Source organism: Lycorma delicatula, chromosome 2, assembly GCF_047948215.1.
Source record: "Lycorma delicatula isolate Av1 chromosome 2, ASM4794821v1, whole genome shotgun sequence".
NCBI lineage: Eukaryota > Metazoa > Arthropoda > Insecta > Hemiptera > Fulgoridae > Lycorma > Lycorma delicatula.
The window spans coordinates 143,970,462-143,995,638 of NC_134456.1; the positions used below are offsets into that span (position 1 = coordinate 143,970,462).

Below are 25,177 nucleotides of genomic sequence, written 5' to 3' on the forward strand. Positions count from 1 at the left end.
GGGGACTGACTTATAGAGTTTTGCACGAAGTATAATTTAGTAATTGCCAACACCCAATTTAAAAATCATAATAGAAGAATATACACTTGGAAAAAGCCAGGCGATACTGCAAGGTATCAGATAGATTATATCATGGTTAAGCAAAAATTTAGAAATCAACTCGTTGACTGCAAAACTTACCCTGGAGCAGACATTGATAGCGACCATAATTTGGTGATAATGAAATGTAGATTGGGGTTTAAAAACCTGAAGAAAAGGTGTCAGATGAATCAGTGGAATTTAGAGAAGCTTGAGGAAGAGGAGGTAAAGAAGATTTTTGAGAAGGACATCGCAAGAGGTCTGAGTAAAAAAGATAAGGTAGAAAATGTAGAAGAAGAATGGGAGAATGTTAAAAAGGAAATTCGCAAAAAAGCAGAAGCGAACTTAGGCGGAATAAAGAGAACTGGTAGAAAACCTTGGGTTTCAGACGATATATTGCAGCTGATGGATGAACGTAGAAAATATAAGAATGCTAGTGATGAAGAAAGTAAAAGGAACTATCGGAAATTAAGAAATGCTATAAACAGGAAGTGCAAACTGGCGAAAGAAGAGTGGATTAAGGAAAAGTGTTCAGAAGTGGAATGAGAAATGAGCATTGGTAAAATAGACGGAACATACAGGAAAGTTAAGGAAAATTTTGGGGTACATAAATTAAAATCAAATAATGTATTAAACAATGATGGTACACCAATATATAATACAAAAGGTAAAGTAAATAGATGGGTGGAATATATTGAGTTATATGGAGGAAATGAATTAGAAAATGATGTTATAGAGGAAGAAGAGGAAGTTGAGGAGGATGAAATGGGAGAAGCAATACTGAGATCGGAATTTAAGAGAGCATTAAAAGATTTAAATGGCAGAAAGGCTCCTGGAATAGACGGAATACCTGTAGAATTACTGCGCAGTACAGGTGAGGAAGCGATTGATAGATTATACAAACTGGTGTGTAATATTTATGAAAAAGGCGAAGTTCCGTCAGACTTCAAAAAAAGTGTTATAGTCATGATACCAAAGAAAGCAGGGGCAGATAAATGTAAAGAATACAGAACAATTAGTTTAACTAGTCATGCATCAAAAATCTTAACTAGAATTTTATACAGAAGAATTGAGAGGAGAGTGGAAGAAGTGTTAGGAGAAGACCAATTTGGTTTCAGGAAAAGTGGACAAGGGAAGCAATTTTAGTGTTCAGATTAATAATAGAAGGAAGATTAAAGAAAAACAAACCAACATACTTGGCGTTTATAGACCTAGAAAAGGTAATTCAATAACGTAGACTGGAATAAAATGATCAGCATTTTAAAAAAATTAGGGTTCAAATACAGAGATAGAAGAACAATTGCTAACATCTACAGGAACCAAACAGCAACAGTAATAATTGAGGAACATAAGAAAGAAGCCGTAAGAAAAAAGGGAGTCCAAAAAGGGTGTTCCCTATCACAGTTACTTTTTAATGTTTACATAGAACTAACTGTTAATGATGCTAAAGAACAATTTAGATATGAAGTAACAATACAAGGTGAAAAGATAAAGATGCTACAATTTGCTGATGATATAGTAATTCTAGCCGAGTAAAAAGGATTTAGAAGAAATAATGAACGGCATGGATGAAGTCCTACGCAAGAACTATCGCATGAAAATAAACAAGAACAAAACAAAAGTAATGAAATGTAGTAGAAATAACACAGATGGACCACTGAATGTGTAAATAGGAGGAGAAAAGATTATGGAGGTAGAAGAATTTTGTTATTTGGGAAGTAGAATTACTAAAGATGGACGAAGCAGGAGCGATATAAATTGCCGAATAGCACAAGCAAAACGAGCCTTCAGTAAGAAATATAATTTGTTTACATCAAAAATTAATTTAAATGTCAGGAAAACATTTTTGAAAGTATATATTTGGGGTGTCGCTTTATATGGAAGTGAAGCTTGGACAATCGGAGTATCTGAGAAGAAAAGATTAGAAGCGTTTGAAATGTGATGCTGTAGAAGAATGTTAAAAATCAGATGGGTGGATAAAGTGACAAATGAAGAGGTATTGCGGCAAATAGATGAAGAAAGAGGCATTTGGAAAAAAAAGAAGAGACAGACTTATAGGCCACATACTAAAGCATCCTGGAATAGTCGCTTTAATATTGGAAGGACAGGTAGAAGGGAAAAATTGTGTAGGCAGGCCACGTTTGGAATATGTAAAACAAATTGTTAGGGATGTAGGATGTAGAGGGTATACTGAAATGAAATGACTAGCATTAGATAGGGAATCTTGGAGAGCTGCATCAAACCAGTCAAATGACTAACAAAAAAAAAAAAAAAAAAAAAAAAAAAAAAAAAAAGACTTTTGACTAGAAATTACTATTTTATTTTTTTTAAATAAAATTCATCCATTGAGTTATATAAATCGTAAATAAGATTTTTTTTTGTTTTTATTACATTATTCCGAAATCTGTTATATCTATGTGAAATATTCAAAAACCATAATTTATAATTTTGACACTTTTAAGTCTAACCACAATTCTTTATTTAATTTAACAATATTAATCTTTTTAACCTATGAGTTATAATGAACCTTGCAAATGACGTGGACACCATGTGACTTACTTGTACGCCTATTAAATTACATATACACAATTTTTGCTACGCCTCATTTAAACTTATTTCATTTGAAAGTGAAATACGATCCTCCAGTTCTTTAATAAAGTGGACTATAGCACAATTACTGAAATATTAGTTTTTATTAACATCAGATATTTATACAATTATTAATTCAACAGTTTTACATGAAAGGATAGAATAATAAAAGTCCCTTTATTAATTGTATTACTAAATCAGTATTATTCGCATCTTCGTGAGTTGCTGATTAACAAAAGTTTTAGATTTCTGGTTTGTCATATAAATAAAAGTTAATAATTAAACTATTCCGTTTAGTGAACTCCTGTGTACTGGTTACATATGTTAATTTCGTGAACTCCTGTGTACTGGTTACATATGTTAATTTCGACCTTACGGTGTAAAATATTTTATTTTAATTGGATTATTTGGTGAATAATCAAAAATGAAAATGAAAGACAACATGAAGAAATAGTTATCAAAAAAATGAATATGAAGGGGAAGAAAATGTTAAGGGCAAGGGAAGAATAAAAAAATTAGGAGATGATGATAAATATAAAGAGGAAGAAAATGTTAAGCCAAAGAAAGAATAAAAAGATTAAGAGAAGATGATAAATATAAAGAGAGGGAAAATCTGAAAACTAGAGAACGTGTACACAAATTAAGATCAGAAGAATTATATCACACCAAAGAGCGATTAAAAGATTGGCAACAAAAAGCAAATAAACAAAATGATTATCCACTGCGACTTAGGGAGAATATTGTCCGACAATATCAGAGGAGTAATGAACTGAAAGATAAGAATTTTTTACAATTTATTATAGATTGGGCATGTATGCCTCAGTGTATATATTGTTCATATGAGGGTCTGTTTTTCAGTCATTCTGTTGTTATCTAGATAAAATTAAACAGAAATTCCAGAATACTTAAAATTAAACAGAAATTAAACTAGTAAATCCAAAAATAATACGATTCTAAATTATAATTTTCAATTAATATTAAATAATCAGATGTTTGACCAAATCTATTACATATACACATAATAACGCCTATTAAATTACATATTTAAATTTTTAAAAGTACATAAAATTTTATTTCACCAATAACTTCTGATTTTTTCCATATTTTCTTTGTTATTACTTATTGTAAAGATTTTTTTATAATCATGATTAAAAAACAGATACGAACATACGAGGATTGGCTGATAAATTTTGCACATATATGTGTAGCGTGGCAATTAAAAGAGATATTGGAATGAAACAAAAAAGTACAATACCTTAGCTACAAAAGGCAGTATTTATTTTTCAATATAATCCCTATTTACACTGATACACTTTTCCCAATGTGTAACAAATTTTTGCATTTCATCACTGAAACATTCTGGCGGTCTTTCTCGGTTCCAAATGGTTTCAACTTCCTTCACCTCATCGTTGGTGGTGTAATGATTACCTTTGAGATAACACTTGAGATGAAATGATTAAAATGATTTTAATTAAATTCAAATTTCCACTTTGAATTTAATTAAAAAAGAATAATCATGTTTGATGCATGAAAAGAAGCTGAAGTTTGAGGTATCTCCAAAAAATGCACTATTCATAATAAAGATACACAACGAATTATGAATATATTCCTTGCATTTATTTTATATTCAATGAAAGATTTTGTTACGCTTATGTAGTTGCAAATTTTATAAAACTGGGTTGGAGGAGATATGTCCAAAAATATTCATAATTAAATTTACAATATTTTTTTTACTCAACATAAAAAAATTAACACAAGAACTAAAAAAACAAAAACATAAAAAATATTAAATACAAGTATTAGAAGTTACATAAAATGCCACATCAATGAGTCTATTAACATTTTTTGAATTCAGAAAATGTTTTAATGTGCTTAATTAAGAGAGGTATTTTGAGAATAAATTTGGGTTCACATGCTAAAGGAAAAGAATCAAGGACAAGGAACAGTCTTACTGGTATTCCTTCCTGTTTTTGGTGCCATAACCACACATGTGTGTTATATCTATGTATAACTCCACATTCTTTCTCACCTCACCCACAAGTTAAATATTTAATGAAAATTCTGTAAAAATTTTCAGTTTCCAAAAGAATGTTCTACAAGATGATCTTTTATGGACATTACTTTAATATGGTTTTTTGCATCAACAATAACCGTTTAATCCTATTTAAATTTCTTCATACATATACAGGTATTTTAAAAAACAGAAAATAATTAAAATTGGCCATACTATAAATTTTAGTTTACAACAAATTAAAAAATAAGTATATTTACTGTAGAATTTTTTAAAGGGGTAACTCGCCCTTAATATTTGTCATTCCAGAACTGTTTGAATTTAGTTTATTTTTTACATTCAATGTCTACCACTAGTAACTTGCAAAATATCCACCAGTAATCAATTTCATGCTATGTTCACTGCAAAATATCCACATCTGTGATTTTGAATGAGTTAACAACACTCTCCTTAAAGTCATCAATATTCACTACAGAAGTTTTGTTTACATTAACCTTGATGAAAACCCAAAAGAAATCACATGGAGTTATATCTGGTGATCAAGAAGGCCAAGCAATTGGTCCATCACATCTATTCCAGCAATTTGGGAATGAGTTGTTGAGGGATTCATGTGCTAATTTCAGGTTGTAACTCTTCAAGCTAAGGGTAAACAAACCTTTCTTTGGTATTTACATTGGTTCAAATAGATATTCCCATTAAGCGCAGTTTCCGCAGGGAAAAAAAGGGTCCAATCATACAATTGTGAAGCAGTACGCACCAAACACTAATTTTTGAGATAACACTAAAACGGTTAAGTGTAACATGTGGGTTCTCTGAGCCCACATTCAAAAGTTTTCAGTGGTAACTATTACAAACAACATGAAGTGTAACCTTGTCTGAGAACATAACTTTTTTAAGGTAATAATCATCATTTTCAGAGCAAATTCCTTTCTAGCTGCGTGATCTTGTGGTGCAGTGTGCTGCAATATTTGTAATTTACAAGGATGCAACTTTAATTGTTTCTTTAAAACACTGTGAATGGTAGGGAAAATTTAACTCGTGCACTCCAAATTGACATTCCAGGGCTGTAAACAAAAGACTGATTTCCATTTTTTTTTTTATCTGATTTTCTAGGCTGCCTGCATGCACCCTTCGTATGTTCAACACAGCAAGTTTCTTTAAATTTCAATAAATCACTCTACACATTATGCTATCATCTGTGAAATCATGGTGACTGGCATATGTGGTTATGAATGCAATCACAGCATTATCTACTATTTGCAGAAGGAAACTATGAGTTATCAAAAGAGACCCCAACTATTCATTAATAGGACTATTATTTTTCTAATATGACATCAAAGTTGTTCAGATGGACACCTGAAATATACTTCTAGCAGAAGTAAAACAAGTAATTTGAATCTATAAATTCAATTCTCGAAAACAAGTAATATAAATCAAACAATGTAGGATCCAGAACTGAAAACAGATCCTGCTTTCTGTAGTCTTCCTAATCAGCCAAACATATCATTCCCTTATTTGTGGTTATTAATTCTACAAAAATATAAAATTATTCACTCCAATTCTGCACCATGACAACTGTAAAATTTCAGTTTAAAGATAATCTGGACATAATCAAATGCTTTTGATGGATCAGTGAAAAAAACAAGTACATATAATTCAGCCAAATAATCCAGAACAAGCCTCTCAGCCTTATAATAGCAAATATTGTACATAATGTTTCATTAAATCAAACCATCCACCTTGAAAAAAGATTAAAGATTATTTATTTTATGCTTACATCTAATACAACCAAAACCAAAACCAACTCAGAATTCAAACTAGGTATTTACATTGCCTTCCTCTAATTTTATATGTGCTCTGTTATAAATAATTTAAGAAAAGCTTTCAGCACACAAGAGAATAATTATATGATCGTTGATAAAATGCCTTGTATTTATAAAAAAAAAATTAAAAACTATTTTTTTGTCAATAGCAGCCATTCTTTTGATGTAACGACACCTACATATTGTATTCAAAATGTGTATAAGAACTGAAACAAGTTGCCTTCATTTAAAAGTATAGTTCCCTTAGTTTTCCAGTTTCCTTATTCTTGATTTTTTTAAACTTTTTCTACTGTTATGTTTGTTCCATTATTCCTTTCTATGATGTTGCAATCACCACTTCTATGATCTGTAAACAATTGATTGACATACCTATTCCATTATTTAAGTTTCTCTACTATGTCCTATTTATGTTATTCTCCCCCAACAACCTACATTAGATTTTTCTGTTTGTAAATAAAAAAAAAAAACTGTATATAAATAAAACTTCAAGGAGCTGGTCGAAAAAATTCCTTGACTTTTTTAACGGCAATGAATAAATCATGTTGCATTTTAAGGTTTTCTATTTCCAATCATTTTTTCTCATAACATTCTTCTTTTGTAGGATAAATTTTCTGTTGCACTAGATTTTATATTTTTGCTCATCTTTGGTAGAATCTCTATGTTTGTTTATAATTTCCAGGATTTCATTTTTTTTCTGTTTAGCCTCTGGAACCACTGTTAAGGTATTACTTCAGAGGATGATATGTATGGATGTAAATGAAGTTTAGTCTTGTACAGTCTCAGGTTGATCATCCTGAGGTGTGAGTAATTGGAACCCAACCACCAAAGAAATTGTGGTATCCACAATCTAGTATTCAAGTCTGTATAAAATTAACTGGCTTTACTAGGATTTGAATCTTAGAACTCCTGACTTCAAAATCAGCTGATTTGCGATGACGAGTTCACTACTAGACCAACCCGGTGGGTTTATGATAACTTCTAGAGCTACCTTTTTACATTAATTTGCTGAATTTTGTGAGTACTTTTACATACTATGTACGTAAAACTGTTACATACTATGCATGTAAAACTGATCTATATCTGATCCAGTTTCTGTATTTCTATGACTAATCATTAAATTATAAATGGTTTCTTATCATATTTCATCCATCATCCTCAGGAGTTAGTTGGTAACCACCAACCATATTTCCAATGAAATTACAATAAGCACTCCCCACAGTCATACCTCACTCCTAGACCACGCTTGCCAATTAGCTTCAACAAGTTACCTTTCCAGCTGTGATGTTAGTCATGTATTACTGTGGTGATGTCTGTTTTTTGTTAAGTTTCAGGGCATCATTCACCAGTTCATAAAAACTTCAATTCGTCTTCAATGCAATTATTTTTCATAGCAGTGTGAATTCTCATAGTGATTTTGGGGATGGTTTTTCATCCCAAGAGAGTGTTATATTTTTCTGCTTTCGAAAGAGGCCTTTCTACTTGGTAGTGGTTTCTTACCAATCAGCAGGCTGACTGCAGTTTTGAAACAAGTTGGCAATGAAATCCCCACAAACATGAATTTTTTATAGTAAATTACAACAATTAACAATATCTTCCCACCATGTGATTAATTTAAATATTTTTGTCATTAAATTTTTATTATAAACAAAAAACCGATCTTTCTTAATATATAAAACAAACATACATTGTTATGCAAATTTAGTTAAACCTTAAATAAAGACTCACTGGACAATGGTCTGGATTACAGAAGCAGCAGCATCAGCTGCATTTCTTTCAAGCTAGTACGTTTAATTGAAAATAAGAAATATACATCTTTATATTTAACATATAACAAATTTTACTTTTTTAATGCAGCATGCACTCTAGAAGTTGCTTAAATTTTATGAAATAATTTCTTTTTAAATTAAATTAATGAAAAGAAGTTGTAATTACTTAATTATATTGTAATATAATTACTGAATTTTATTTATAATATTTAATTAATCCTAATTAGAGATAATGATTAAATATCAATTTGGAACTATAAACATCTGACATAATAATGATCAACAATTACACAATGCATTTTCTTTGTTTACTTACACTTTATTTATTACTTTTAATTATTACAATAGAAATATCATATCCACATAAATGTGCGTGTATGCATGAAAACATATATATATATATATGCACACACACACACATACATATATATATATATATATATGTATACATTTATAAATTAATAACAATTGTTTTGTTACACATTATTAAATATCTTAAGAATATATACAATGAATCAGTATCATACTTTATTTGCTATAAATCTATGAAATATAAATTACAGATATCAGTTATCATGGTTGCATTGTTATGACAACTGATGGTCGATTCTTACTAGAAGATCTTCTGGAATCTTTTTCTTTTTCTTCATCAAAATGGTTGTCATCGTCAGTGTATTCTTCATCTGGAACCTGTATGTCTCGTAATGATGGCCTATGAGTTCTCCTCCAACCTTCTGGTACACTAACTGCTGTTGTTTTCTTCAATAATTTTGTTCCACTAAGAGTAGCAATGATTGCACCAAGTGGAGCTGTTAATATTATCGAAAGTATGCACATCATTAGTACAATATTTGCATAATGATATGATACTGGATCTTTTGCTTGATCTGTATTATCTAATGCAACTGGACCTAATGCAGCCTGAAAAAATATAACGATATAATGTAAAGTATGTGTTAAATAGTTAGAAAAAACATGAAAAAGGTTTCATAAACTTTCTGTAGGATATGTAAATAATAGAATCATACAAGACTAATGTGTTATTTATGAATTGTTGTAAACACAACATGCAATTTTAAAATTTCATTTACTTATTTTTAATCTACTCCAATCATCACGATTCATGATTTGTGAAGAATCATGTCACATATCACTTGTAATTATGTTCTAGAAGAGATTATTATAGAAACACTTTTTACAATGTATATTTTACTTAATGAATTGAATAGCTGTTAGTGATTTATTTTTACTATTGTTTTAATTTAAGGCTTTTTCATAAATTCAAAAATTTTTAATATTTCAATACAATTATATTCTTTTAAAATGCCCAAGTTAGGAGGAAAAGGTACAATAGTTAATAATCAGGTGAGGGAAATTGTATTCAATGTTAACTTCTTTTACAAAATAATGCTGGAACCGAAATAGTGAAGAAAACTGAAGTGCTGAATACAGTTGTTCAAGTGACAAACGTATCAAAACGAACGGTCCAAAGAATTATAGCAGAAGGGAAATCAAATAAAACTGAGAAGCCATTCGTGTTTGTTTCATCGAGAAAACGTATAAATCTGTAAATCGCCCAGTACTGTGTGCAATTTAGAATCATTTGACATGGATGGCTTTGAGACATTTAATAAATAAATTTTATGTACCTGAAAATACATTCCTACTGTGAAGAGAATTATACAAAAACCCGAAAGTGAAATTATTTTTAAAGCAAATGAAAGATAATATTTATGAAAAATATTACGGAAAAAACAGAAGACAACTGGAAATACTGTTAGAACAGCATGACATTAAAATGTAAAGAATGAAATTTCTACTACAAATTTCCCTGTTTTGCGAAGAAGGAAAATCGATTGTATACACAGATGAACCTTCATTCACAGTAGTCATGCGCCAACAAAATCGTGGGTAGACACAACAACCTTTAGAGGGGCTGAAAACACCAGTGTATCAAAGTGCTCACTATTAATAATTGTTCATGCCAGCTGTAATAAAGGATTCATTGACAATGGTTTACAATGTATGAGTCAAATAAGAAAGGAGATATCACAAATTGATGTTTTCTGAAGAGTATACAAAATGATTACGGGAGGCTTGTATTTCCAATTTGCCACCTCGGTCGGTCATTGTACTAGAAAGCACATTGTATCACAATGTTCTGGTACAAAGCAGCCAAATTCTAACTCTTTAAAAAGCAATAAGTTAAAATAATTAGCCAAACAAGGAATTAACTGTTCTCCTGCTATGATGAAGACTGAATTATGTGATATAAAATTACACAAAGAAAATCAAAAAAAATTTCTAATAGATGACATTTTTGAAAATTATCGTCACACAGTTCTCCGGTTGCCACCTTATCACCCGATTTAAATGTGATTGAAATGATTTGGAGTCAAGTAAAAGGACAAGTAGCTGAAAGAAACACAACTTTTAACAGGTAGGGCTTTCTTAAGTTAGCTGAATTTCTTTAAGTTAGAGGAATTTCATAAATTGTCTAAAGCTGAGTGAAATAATGTTTGCGAGCATGTTGTCAACGTTGAAAAAAATACATTGAAGACGAAGATTTATATGCTGTGCACATCGAGAATTTTGTGATAAATGCGAGTTCAGGATCAGACACAAGGTCTTTAGAATCTAACGATGACAGCAATTTTGGAATTTGTGAGCTACAGCTATAAAGTGAGTAGAAAAAATAATTATTTAAAGTACTTTAAAAGAATAATATTAATTGGAATACTAAATTAGTTTTAATTAAATGAACAGCATCGTATGTACTTTTTGTTATAAATATCATCTATATTAAACTGATAATGTTTTTCAGTCGGCATAGTACTGTGCCAAGTGTTTGCTGAATGCTAATAGTTTTTTTATGCCAGCGTGCCGATAGTGATAACCTATATGATCCGTTTGGTCTAGGTTGCGCTTGCTAAAATTTGTTTTTTTCAAATTTGTGTGCTTGTTAAGTTTGTATTGTTGAACTGTTGAGATCATTGATATATAATACCAAGATCTGAAGACGATCCAACAAACTGAATTTTACACACACAAAAAATTTGACAAAAACAATGTATTAAATATGAACAAATTCAAAGGTCAAATGTATTATTCAAATGTATTATTCAATTCCATTCGTAAGGGGTTTCCTAACCTTTTCATTAAGACTTTTATTAAAAGCACTACTGGTAACTATTGATGGTGCAGCTCTACTACAGTTCATATGGACAAAATGTTCGAGAATTTTGTGAGACATTTAATTATAAAATAATGGTTGTTCACCAAAATGTAATAATGAATTTAGCTAGGTACGGACAAGGTTATCATATGTTGTTTATTAGTTATAATAAAAATAATATTTTTTTAACTCCTGGAAATTTTTCAGAATGACAATTTTTATTTCTCCACATTTAAGGATAAGTGGAATAGACGGATGCTTAAGGATTATAATGTAACTATTTATAATACAACCAAAATTGTTGTGATTAACAATCCTCAAATATATAAACATAAAATAACAAATACATAAAACTGTCAGAATTTTTTATTTATAATTAAGAGAAATCTTGTCTTTCCTTTTTGCTTTGTTGATTTACTCTACTAAAAGAAAAAGAAGTGATGGAATTATAAAAAAAACCTCACTCTGAATTTATTTTTTAATTAGTATAAATACTTGTACACAAATCTATCTATACAGAATTTGTTTTTTCTTAGGTAATTTCAAAAACTACTGAAATTAATATAAAAAATTTTATACAGTGTTTTAAATCACTACTTCCCTAGTAACAAAGGTATGCTACATCTACATAACCTCATAATTCACTCTGGTATCTCTTCATGGTAATATGTAAATGGTTTATATAAAAAATCTTTTCCTTTTCACAAATTTGATTTTTAATTTTTTTTGTAAATATGGAGCACATTTTTAAAAATAACAATTTGAAAATCACTTTAATTTTTTTCACTGAAGATGCTTGAAGCTTTCGGAGAAGCAAAGAGGTCAGTTTCTCAAAGATTATTGCTTTTTAATTATTTTCTGAAGATTAAAAAGCACTATTTAAAGCTTTTTTGATATTTCAATTTCAATTTTTGTTAATTAAGGATGCTACGGAGTTAGAAGGTTTGTGGAGAGGGGACAAGAGAGCAGATCTTTTTAAACTACCATTATCTATTTCAACTTTTTTTCAAGAGAAGATTTAACTAATTTCTGACAGGAGGGGTAAACTGCCCTCCTAATATAAGTTAAAAATATGTTGATGACAAAAAAAGCACCAAACACAAAGGAATAGAGGAGAATAGCACCTAACTGATAAATGATTAACGATTCCAAAACAACAATTGATCTAGAAATATTTTTTCAAAAGTTTTTCTTTTTATTTTTAAATTACAATAGAAATTTATGTTATAAAGGTAGGCATTATTAAGACAAAATAACATTGTTAAATTGAAAATGATCTAAGGATAACTCAAAAAATCTTTTTAAGTTTGTTAAAAGTGGACACTATATGTTCCACAACACTTGTTAATAGAATGGTCATATTTTACAAAAATAATGTGAACTCTGATCATCAGTCAGACCTTTTAAGCCTCTTAGTTTTGTTGAAAGAGAGTATTTGAAATATCTTTAAAAATTGTAGGAACAGATAATACATCAACATTCCACAGTATACATTCCGACCACTAAATTAATGTTACTTTTTAAAATGTTCATACATTCTATTTTAGTTAGACTATCTTTATCACTGTCAGTTATGTCTGCTAGCAGTGCTTGCTGCAATGGTAAATATGCATACTGTGAATACTTTTACATTTTTCTTTTAAATCTACAAAGAAAGAAGACCATAATTATATTAATTTGTTTACATCATTACAACCATTCCTCAGTATAAAAAAAAAATATTCTGTATTCATTACGTAAATACTAATTTTAAGTAAAAATTTTTTTGTTTTTATCCACAATGGAACGGGAACGATATATGCGTTTGGGGTAAGAGGTTATCTATGTGCTTGTGTGTGTTCGTAAACATTTTCCTTAAAAACTGGACCGGTTTCGTTACAGTTATTTTGCATTATATAGGTATTACCTCAGAGCAGGTTCTTAGATTAGTTTTACAGTTATTAGCCGCCAGGGGACACTACAGTGGATATATTTCTTCAAAACGGCTTTGTGGATTTTTAAAAATTTTATCCCTTGTTTATATATATATATATATATGTATATATATATAAACAAGGGATAAAATTTTATATATATATATATATATATATATATATATATACACACATACATATTTCTATATATTATTTATAAGTAGATTTAATGGTCATACTTGTACTGATGCCTTTGCCATCCAAGAAATAGCAACAAATATTTTTTCTTTCATATTCAGTGATGTTCCAGTGCCGGACAAAATAGTAACAAAAATTCTAACCTAAAACAAAAAAAGGATAAATTATGATTTAGTAGGATTAAAAACCCATGCTTTAATCCTAATGGCACAATTTCCATGATACTATGATGAAATATAGAAATATTAGTTTATATATTTTACTACATTCCAACTTCTATGAAAAAATTATAAGCATGCATAAATTAAAAATGTAAATTTTAGATATTTTTAATTTAACAGAGATATTAATTTTACATGTTTTTTTTCTGGTAATATATTACAAATTATAGATATGAATTGATGCATCTTGAAAACAATACATTATTCTTATTTTGCGTTACTGTAACTATAGTGTACAGTGTATTTTGTTATAATTTACTACATTGTGTTTCCTATTATTATTTTATTTTTAATGTGTATTGTTTTAATAACTATAATGTATAAAGTTTTGTTATAAATAAATAATGTGATATAATATCATAATAGAAATGAAATTAACATAGGTGAATACTAATAATACCTTAATATCCATGAAAAACAACTAATTAACTCTTCCTGTTTAGTTACCCCTCAAAAATTAATTGTACACTTTGTGATTTTTTACCTTTTATTTTCAATAGTGTCAGAAAAATCATATTTTAATTATCTAAAACAGTAATAATCAGACAATAAAAATCTTGTATAAGATGATTATTTGTAGACATCACATCTTGCATGATGTCAAGACATGATAAATACTTAGTTTTAAATTAGCATTATTATTTATTTATTAATGAATTCAAATTTTCATATATAAGAATATTACAAATTAGTTCACTTACAACAATTCCTGAAATAAGGATTGCACAGCCAATACCGAAAACATCTGGGTCAATTTCATTAATTTTTATCTGAGTTCCAGTTAAACCAAAAAGAATTGGTTCAAAAATCATCCAAAATATTTCATAAGCAGTTGCGACTGGATTCTAAAGAAAAAAAAGTAATAGAAATTAATTTATTATATTTAAAATAAATAAACAAATATTTATATTTTACCAACACTGGTATAGCGGACCTGAGTAACAGATTCCTACCAATTAAGAAGAAAGTAGTAAAATATAATAATGGGAGAAATCCGGAAAAGGGCTAAAAGAAACCCTTTTAGTAAAGGTAACAGGTCCGTTTAACAATCGTGTTTTGTAATGCTCATTGACACACCTAAACAGATGTTCTTCCACAAGAAGAGTTACTCGACCCAGGTTAGGAATGTATGGGAATGAAAGGGTTCAGTCAATTGTTCTCACACTCGACTGGGGTCTGGTCCGACAAGTAAAGAAGATAGGAGTATATATACTCCGGAGAAGACCAGTTGAAATTAGTTCTGCGAAATGAGTCTAAGCAAGACATTATGATATGAGTCTGCGAGATGTCATTCAGCGAGAGTACTCTGTGAGGAGGTCAGTGAAGAAGTGAATTTCTAGGCGTACATGTTTGACACAATTAAGGTGCCGTCACACGCAATTTCAATACGGACAGAATATGAAAATGAGAAATGGTTCGATGAGTTACTGTTACTATAAGTGAAAGAAATAATGTACTGAATTTCATTCATAAATTGTTAGGGTAGTTTTATTTTTGAACAGCAGAGGTATTTGGAGTGAAAAAACTTTATACTTTTCTTACCTATTGTATTATTGTTGTTAATACAAGACTAGTGGTTAAAAGAGTTAAGACTAGCGTCATGCTAATGTCTTTTATCAATGGGACTGAATTCTGTTTTTCATTACTTATCTACCTATGAAAAAATCCTGACGATTACTTTAAATCCTGACCACTACTCCATTACTTTAAATTCTGCTTTGTACGTAATCACTACTTATTGTTATTACTGATTTACTATTATTACTGTTTGCTGTTATCATTATTATTTTTCTGATTATTATTGTGGTTGTGATTACTATTATTATTGTGGTTTACTATTATTATTATTATTGATTTGTCTTGTTTTACTTAAGTTTTTAATCAAGTAAATTGTAATTATAAAAACACTTTCAATTGCCAATCTCTCTATATCCTGATAGAGCTGCGAACACCTGAATATATATATATATATATATATATATATATATATATATATATAGTGAGAGGTTAGAGAGGGGGAAAGAGAGAGAGAGAATTTTGGTGTTGTTGAAGGGAACAGAATACTGTAGACAGTGATAAAGTTAGAAATGAAGAGTTCTGAAAACAAACTAAAGGGATTAAACCAACAGATAATTTTCATTAACTAGTTATAAACAAGGTTGGTAGGTCATATTATATTAGTTGACTGGAGAGACTCATACGAAGTAGATGTGTGTTTTTCTTAATTTTGACTGGATTTCTTGGAGAATTTTACGGTTTGGATGTTTAGCAAAGTTAGATGGATTATATATGAACATGAATTGCGTATTTTAAGATCTTTTGGATGACGGAATCATTTTTGTACTGTGTTTTATAATTTTAAGGATCATAGTGGACTGTTTTCTTGCGTGTCTGTTGTTTCAAGTCAACAGAAGATGTAAACTTTTCTATAAAAGTTCTAACTTCTATAGAAGATAACAGTGAGAAGTTACCACCAGTACACTGGTGAGTGATTTATTTCCTATGTCCTCAGGATTGGTATAAGGGGGAACTCCTTTGTCCCTATATTTCCTTTATCCCTCATTCTACTCCCAAGCCCCCCCCCACTGGTTCTACGCAAACCGGGTCCTTATCCTTCAGTTGACCCCCGCAGAATTTTTAATCGATTTTTGGGGGATACATTTTACTTACCCCCATTTTCTTAGAAGGAAATACTAGAAAAATATACCCAGACTGCTAGAACAGACTTGACTACCCATCAGGGAATCCTCAAGACCCGAGACCTTAGAGGTTAAAGAGGTATTACTTTATCGTTGGCCGAATCAAATATTTGAGTGGACTACTGAAGAGACGGGCCTCCCAGATGAGGAAGATACTTGGGCCCAGGTATATATTCTGGATTCAAGTTGTGATAGAACCAGCCCTTTTGCGCCCCATGTGTGTTTGGTGTCCCCTGGAACTAGGATGAAGCTCAAGCAGGGTGCACTCAGCTCTGGCACAGTAGTAAGAAATATGTCTGTTGAGATTCTTGGAGAATGCAAGCTTTCAGATTCTTACAAAGGGCCACAAGAAGAGGTGATAGAGCTGCTGGTGGAGTATTGCCATGTCAGAAACGTTCTGAATTAGACAATAAAAGTGGCTAAGTTTAAAGCATGGAAGACTTTATTGCTAATTTGAATGCTAACCCTTGGGGGGGGGGGGGAGGCGTACAGACTGGTTATGAATAGATTTGGTAGACCTGCTGTCCCACTCTTGAGTGGTGGAACACTGCGGACGGTCTTGGAACTCTTTCCTATGCCCGAGTCTGAATGGCGAGAGATGCTGCCATGGGAACTGGGAGATGCTGCCCGGAGAATGCACCCTGACAGGAGTCCAGGACATGATCTAATCCCCAGTACAATTGTCAAGACACTTGTTTCACGACATCCATGGATCGCCTTCAATGCGTTTAATCATGCCTTGGGAGCCTGTTGTTTTTCACCCTGTTGGAAGGAGATAAGAATGGTTTTAATTCCGAAGAAGAGCAAACCACTACAAGACAGACTCTTGTATCGCCCCATTTGCCTTTTCAACATGGCTGACATTATTTGAACTCCTTATTGTCGATAGACTGTGGATGGAAGTTGAGGAGAAAAGTGAAAGTGGAAATTTAGTGGATATTTGTGTTGCCTGATTAATAGTTACCTCCATGACAGACAGATTAAAATCAATACAGAAGATGGAGAGGTGTCGTATGGTGGGGATCCTCAGGGTCGGTTTTAGAGCTACTGCTGTGAACCCTTGCCTTTGACGGCATGTTGCAGTTGAGCTTGCATGGGGATGTTATGTTGGTGGCCTATGCTGATGACCGGCTCAGCTGGTCGCCGCAAAACTGAGCAGGAAGTTGAAGAGGGTGCTAATTTAGCAGTCAGGCAAAATAGATTTGTGGTTAAAGGCAAGAGCTTTGAATCTAGCTCTGGATAAAACATCAATGGTTGCAATCATCGGGAGGAGACGAATCAGAGACATGTCTGTTAGAATTGGAGAGACTAATATACCCACGTTGTGGTCTATAAAATACCTCAGCTTGTGGTTGGAAACGAGTCGCCTATACAATAAGTACATAAAGAAGGTCACGAGTCTGCTTAAGAGACTATAGTAATCGGCTAATGAGTAATCACCGTGGACTGCGTGCATCCAGAAGGCGGCTTATTCTGGCGGTGACCTCTTCAATTATATTTTATGCAGCCCCACTTCGGGAAGAGGCTTTCCCTAAGAAGAATATGGGTAAGATACAGAGGCATGTGGCGATTAGTGTAGCAGCTTCCTATAGAACAGTGTCTAGGAATGCAATTGAAGTAATTACAGGTATTCTTCCTGTGAAACTGAAGGCTCAGATGCTATCACGTGTATATAATGGGGTGCCTAAGACCGAGGCTAAACATGTCTTACTTGATGAGTGGCAAGACGAGTGGAGTGCCTCTGCAATGGGAGAATGGACGAGGTGAATAATTCCATGGGTACATGACTGGGTGCAGAGAGGCTTTGGTGAGGTGGGATTCTACCTTTCGCAGTTTTTAACTGGACATGGGGATTTTGAGGCCTACCTCCATCGGTTTGGTAAGCGAGAATCCCTTGAGTGCAGGTACTGGAAGTTAGACACACCTGAACATACTATCTATCAGTGGAATCAGTGGGACATTGTCCGGGATTGAATTGGTTACCCTGGGGTTAGTTTAGTTTAGAGTTAGTTTAATTTGGGTAATTTAGGTCGAGTTACCCTGGGGGTTAGAGGCCATGGCACCCGCTGAGGGTGTGCAATTATCTGGCACAGGACCAGCCTCAGTGGTAAGAGTAGAAAAAAAAAAGGTGATATTATATTAAGGTCAAGTTGGAGCTTATAGGGTTGGTAGAGGAAATTCTGTGAGTGCCAATGTGAAGGGGATGTCAAATGTGTTTGTAGATTGGAGATTTTTATTGAGCGACTGATGTAGTGCAGTAAGACATGTTTAACATTAGATTAGTAATTTGGTGGTATAAGCTGTGGTCACTTAAAAATCCCTTACCTATGTTACCTTGATGCAATTCATCAAATAAACAAAGTAAAAACAAAAACAAAGGTCAGGATAACTGATACTTTACAACAAATAACACTCATAAATAATACTTAAATATCAGGAAAAAATCTATTGTTTCAATAAATAATATGTTTTTGTAACAGAACTGTTGTAGTTTTGATAATTTAATTTTACAAATTTATATTTTATTTACTAATAGTTAAAATTATTTTTTCAAATATCAGTTCAATAAATACTGTACTACAGAGCTTTAATACTGCATATACAGCTTAATAACAAAGAATAAAAAAAGAATATTCTGTATATGAAATGGAAAGAAAGAGAGAGAGCGTGCGCGTGAAAGAAAAGAGAGAGAGTGAGTGAGAGAGAAGTAGGAGAACTGTTCTATGCAAGACTATACTCACTTGTATGCAAGAAACAAATGACTGATGATTGTGAGATGTCTATTAGTAGGAGTTCAAATTCCTGTGTCAATCTATGAGATCTGTTCAGAAAATAACCTTACTTTTTAATATTTATTATTAATTTTACAGATAATTGGTTCTTGTCTCCTACAAAGTACTCCCCTCTGTTATTCACTCACTTTTCCCAGCGTTCATCAGACGAGGAAAAAACTTTGCTGCAACTTGATGCATGTTCAATTTTTCAGTCAAAATGTTAAGGCTTGATCCAATAGAGATGCTAACTTCTTTTGTACGTTCTCTGACAGTTAATCGGCAATTTGCACGCACCAGATCGTTGGCTTTCTGAACGTGGGGGTCATCAGTTGAAGTCGAAGGCTTTCCTGGTTAAGGGTAATGTTCAATTGACTGACGACCATTTTTAAATCGTGAAAACGATTCGTAACATTCTTTACGACTAGAAGATCATCTCCGTAAGCTTCAAAAATTGAAACGTTTTTGTGAAAGTTTTCGCTAGTTTTATGCAAAATTTTACGTTGTATCGTGCTGCCGAAAATCGCACATTACAAAAGTCGCTACTAACACTTAAACACGTTGCACTGAAATAACAATAACACGAAAACTAAAAGAGATAACAACAATGCAAGAACATGAGATTACAATGGAGATTAAGTGGAATACAATGCTGCCAACCGCACGTCACTAAATATCTCCGTTGGCGCGGAATTAAAAATGTTCGGTTGTTTTCTGGTACAGACATCTTATCAATACCGCATTATGCAGTGAATTATTTCGTAAGGTAGGTCATGTGAAAACTACTATGTTACATACCAGCTATGTGATAACACTATGCGCAGTACGTTATATTATGTTATTATATGGGTTTTCTAAAATCGTGGGCTGGCTATACTTCTTCGGATTTACTTGTAAAACTAAACAAGAAATATCCTTAGAAAAAATGGCAACTTCTCCTTCGTTCTCCCACTGTCCGCCATTTTGTTATTTTTCTACAAAAATTTATACATCAAGTCTGATAGGAATCACGTTAATATCTGGTCAGCGTCTTTGTAATAAAGTTTTAAAATTAGAAAAAAATCAAGACCGTTATATCACCATAAATATAACTTTTATCAAATTGTATGTTATCGCTGAAATACTAGGCCTTTTATTTTGAACAAAAATTGCATTTTACTTTTTTAAATCTGTTAACAAATAGACGTGTTATAGCAGAAAATTGATGTAATTTTGTGTCTGTTTTCATGTTATGTTTAATTGAATTAAATATTAATTGTTTTTATTTATTGTTAATTCTAGTACTGTAAATTAGTATCAAATTAAGTAATAATTTTCTTATAAGGTTTAATATTAAATAATAAAAACAACTGATATTAACTTTTCACTTTTGAATAATTTTACACAGCTACTATTACTGTTGATCATGTTAACAATGTAAAAATGAAGCTTCCTTCAACAGGAATGGTGTTTCAAAACTATCACAACCAGCGTATCTGGAATGACAAGAATCCTCATGGTACCTTGCAAAGTAGCCATCAACAAAGATTTTCCCTGAACATATGAGCAGGTATTTTTAATGACTTTTTTTTGGGTCGTGTTATTCTACCAAACCGTTTAAATGGAGAAAATTATCTTGCTCATTTAACTGAAAATCTTCCACATTTTTTGGAAGACTTACCCATAAGTATCAGATTTCCTGCATAAAACTTTCCATGAAAAATGGATAGGTCATGAAGGGCCAGGGCCCTGGCCTGTCCGATCATCTGACTTAACCCTCTTGAGACTTCTACCTGTGGCACCATTTGAAACTTTTTTTATTAAACTCCAATACTCTCTACATTGAGGATCATCAACAAAGGATCCAAAATGGATTTCAAGAAATGATGAATACTCCCAGAATTTTTGGACAGTTAAGACAATCTCTCAGAAAAACACTGGAGACTTGTGCAATTTTTAATGGTGGAGACTTGGAACCTTATAACTTTTAACAATTGTTAACTGTTTATTTTAAAAAACTATACATAATGTTCTACAACAATTAACGTAAGATTATCACAGGTAGTTGGTTTTATTTTTTTAAATATTAGGTCTATTATCGTGAGAAAATTATTACTTAATCTGATACTAACAAAAAACACAACACAAAATGTGCACAAAAATATGATATAGTTAAACATTTTTAACTATTACCTTAGTTGTACAAATAGAATAAATATGAACTTACATCTTCAATTTCCCAACCTTGTTCTGACCACACATAAATAGATGAAAAAGCAGCAGTTATACAACCAAGTGGGCCAGCACCACCCATTCCTACATATTCACTGCCAAGAACAGACATTAGTCCTCCACCCAACAGCATCAAAATCCTTAATGGCACAACATATGGCTGTAAAAAACAATTAAACTTTATAATCACTTTTTTTTAAAAAAAGGACTATACTATCCTTACGTAATCTAATAAAACAAAAATATAACTTCATTAACAATCTTATTACTTTATAAATTTTTCATAGTTTCAGTGTATACACATTAAATTCATATGTACTAATTCATCTTGTATAATGATTATTCATAAGATACATTTTGCATGATGTCAAGACATGGTAGGTACTTTGTTTTAAAATAGTGTTATTATTTGTTTGTTTATTTATTTATTAATGCATTAAAATTTTCATAAATAAGAATAATTAAAATTAGTTTACTTATGAAATTTTTTAAATAAGGATTGCACAACCAAATAAGCACTGATTTACTCAAATAGGAGAATCCGTAAAACTCTGCCAAATATAAAGTGTTATAAAACCAAATATAAACTCTGCCAAATATAAAGTTTTTCAGAATATGTCATATAATTCATTGAACTGAACCTGCAGATTTTATGAGAATATATGGCAGAGATCTTCTGTATCTCTTTAACTACATTAGAATCTTTATTAATTCTGAAATTTCTGAAGTGATTTTTAGTAAGTCTTTTCAGTGTATGAAATATACCATTAAATGAAAATAACATAAAAATCTTGGTGAATGTAAATAATATAATCATGTTTTTTAACTTTGAAAATTAATTGAGTTTTTTCTATAATTTATATTACCAATGTTACTCAAAACATTCAACATTTTAAAGTAAAGTAACCAAAACTAGCAGATATTGTACTTCCACATTATTCTTCCATGCAGGTACAGTTATTTAACTCATCACTCTTTTAACGGAATTCCCAACATTGTTCTTCCTTTGAAATTTTTATTGAGGTCACTAATTCTATTAAGCATTTACTTTTTATTTTAAGATAATATTTTTAAATATGCAGTTTTTTCTATTATATTTCATAGGAATCTTAGTTACATTAATTGCTGCTTATTTCCTGACTCTTCATAATGTTCTACTTCCGACATTAAAACAGTGATTTTTGGTCGAGAACATTTCTGCACTCAGCTCTTCATTATTTAGCCAAAGTACAAATTGCTGTCTTTAAAAAATTTGTTTAGTTCTTTATGACTTTTATCAACTTCAATTTTAAAATGTTAAGATAAAAATCATAAACTTATTTAAACTAAATTTTTTAACTAAGTAGTTGCTGATAAATAACACACTGGAATGCTGTACATCGGAGGATGTTTTCTTCACCTTAGGATTGTAATTTGATGAAGGTTATTTTATTTCCTATCAGAGATGGTGCTCCATTTGTTGTTAGAATATTAACATATGTAATGGAATATTGGATTGCTAATATAATTTAAAAGTGCTGTATTTAATTCCATCTCTTATCTACTCTTTAATTGTAGTATTTTGTAGCTTTTCTTTGTATGTTACATCAGGAAAAACCATTGTAACTAAAATTCATATCTGTTTAGCAGCAGTAACAGTAATCAGTAAATTTATCAAACTAAATAAATAACACCACTTTAGTAAGTCTCCATGCAACTGGCGTTCTAAGTTCTATAATATCCATTCTCATTGTAGTGATTCATAATAGAGATTAGTGTACATTCAACTAACTGTAATGCATTTTTCTGCTAGACATAAAACTTCTTTGATGAGATCTCCATTAATAGACTTCTATCCAACAGTTTGGGAACTGCTGATTCAGCAGATCTCTCATGTGAGCATAATGCAGAGCAGCATCATCTAATTGGAAAAACACATTTTCTGTCATGAACAAAGAATGTCCATTTAGTCTGTTAGCTACCTAAATCAAATTGCTGAGGGCTGGAATTATCTGTTCCTTCAGCAAAACATATAGTACAGATCACCATCTAAGTTACGATTCAAGAAGTGTCACCTATTATCCCATACATTTAACCGTCCTGGATGCTGGGTATGTCTCATGACACTAGTGAAAGTTTTCTTGGGACCAGTAACTACCATTTTAATACTTTTTTCACTGACCACCTAGATAAATGATCATTTTGTGCAATCGCTCCTGCCAATTGTTGATTATTATCAGAAATTTCTGCAGATATTTCTTATTCATTAACTTCATCTGTACTGTGTGTACTGGGTCAGCCAGGCTTTTTATTCTCCAAATCACTACCAGTGCGTTAGATTTTTCTATTAAATTTGTGACTATGGTCCTGAAAATTATATGATAGGATGCCACAAATTAAATGCATTAGTTGTTCCTTTGTACGTTTTTATCTCTCTAAATAAAAATACTATTTATACTCTTTCTTGAATTGAAAAAAACATAGTTTTTTACCTAAGAGCTTTTTCTTGTAGATTATGGCTTTTTAACTAAGTTAAAAAATACCAGGTCTCTAAGTAACATTAATTTTTTTTTTAAAACTAAATTGAGTTTTTTTTTAAATTTTGATTTCTATAACCTTTTTTTATTTTTTTGACCTTTGAAATTTAATCTTTTTTATGTTTACTAATAAAAAATCGTAAAGCGTCATTCAGAAAATAACACTAATGCAGTTACACTTGTAACATCATTTGTTAGTTATCACAAAATCAACAATGAATATAAATTTTAACTTATCTGTGTTTTGTTGTTTAGCTATTGACATTGCCAACTTATAAAATAAAAATGACTTTCTTAAAAGTTTCTTATGAAATAAAATTTTAATGTTAAAAAATGAGTAAATTAATTATTATTTAATAATTTTTTTTAATTCAAGACTAAGTTTAATTAAAAGAAGTATTTGATAAATTTTAATTATTAATTTTTTTTAAATTTCATAATTAATTTAATGTCATTTTTGTTTTAATTTAATTTTTTTTTTTGATACCATTTTGCTTGTCTCACAAAGATCTTTAAAACAAGTACCACATGACCATATGTCCAGTTTAGAATTTTTGCCTGCCCATGCCTCCCACTTACCCTTACTCTAAATTGTGGCTTACTGAGTTAATCTCTCTTATTAAAGAAGATTTCGAAAGAGACAATCAGGGTACCTCAGATAACAGAAAAATTAAAGAGGGAGCATGCATACAACTATAGTTCTAACTATCTGAAGAAAATACAATGTTGGCTGCCATTTTGGCTGCAATGTGGCAATCAGAACGTCACTAGGCAGGTGTCTTCCCTTACAGGGTTGAAATGACCAGTAGTCCCCTCAGTAAGGGAATTAAAGACTAAATTTTGTTGTTACGATCAACATCTTTAGTAGTATGTTGTGTTTAATTTGCCTCGAATTGAGAGACATTCATGAAATTGGCTCAATATAAGTAGAACTAGGCGCAGAGTTCGTGCATCTGCAAGTTCGGTTAGCTAGTTCAAAGGGATATGATGTAGGACATTCAAGATGTCCAGATGAGGCCTACAGCGAATGCAAAAGCTTGAATTAATAAATCACCAAGGCATTTACGTCTATGACAACCCAAGGAGGCCAGGGTTATTACTATGAGATGTAAAAAGTCAGAGGGTGGTAGACGACTTTAAAGCCCAAACAGGGCTATGAATGGGGGGGGGGGGGTTTGCCACCAGAATATCACTAGGCGGGTGTCT

General features: G+C 31.3%; 1 protein-coding gene across 1 annotated transcript in view; it reads right to left on the reverse strand.

Moving 5' to 3' along the window:
- Window positions 1-8,600: 8,600 nt before the first annotated feature.
- Window positions 8,601-25,177, reverse strand: part of LOC142319291 (sodium/hydrogen exchanger 9B2-like) — a 113,926-nt gene continuing 97,349 nt past the window's right edge. Inside the window, exons 8-11 of the mRNA XM_075356399.1 lie at window positions 21,451-21,615; window positions 14,476-14,619; window positions 13,595-13,696; window positions 8,601-9,188 (exon numbers count right to left, since the gene is read on the reverse strand). Coding sequence (XP_075212514.1) covers window positions 8,841-9,188; window positions 13,595-13,696; window positions 14,476-14,619; window positions 21,451-21,615 — 759 coding nt within the window. The 3' untranslated portion in view covers window positions 8,601-8,840. The remainder of the gene's footprint in view (window positions 9,189-13,594; window positions 13,697-14,475; window positions 14,620-21,450; window positions 21,616-25,177) is intronic.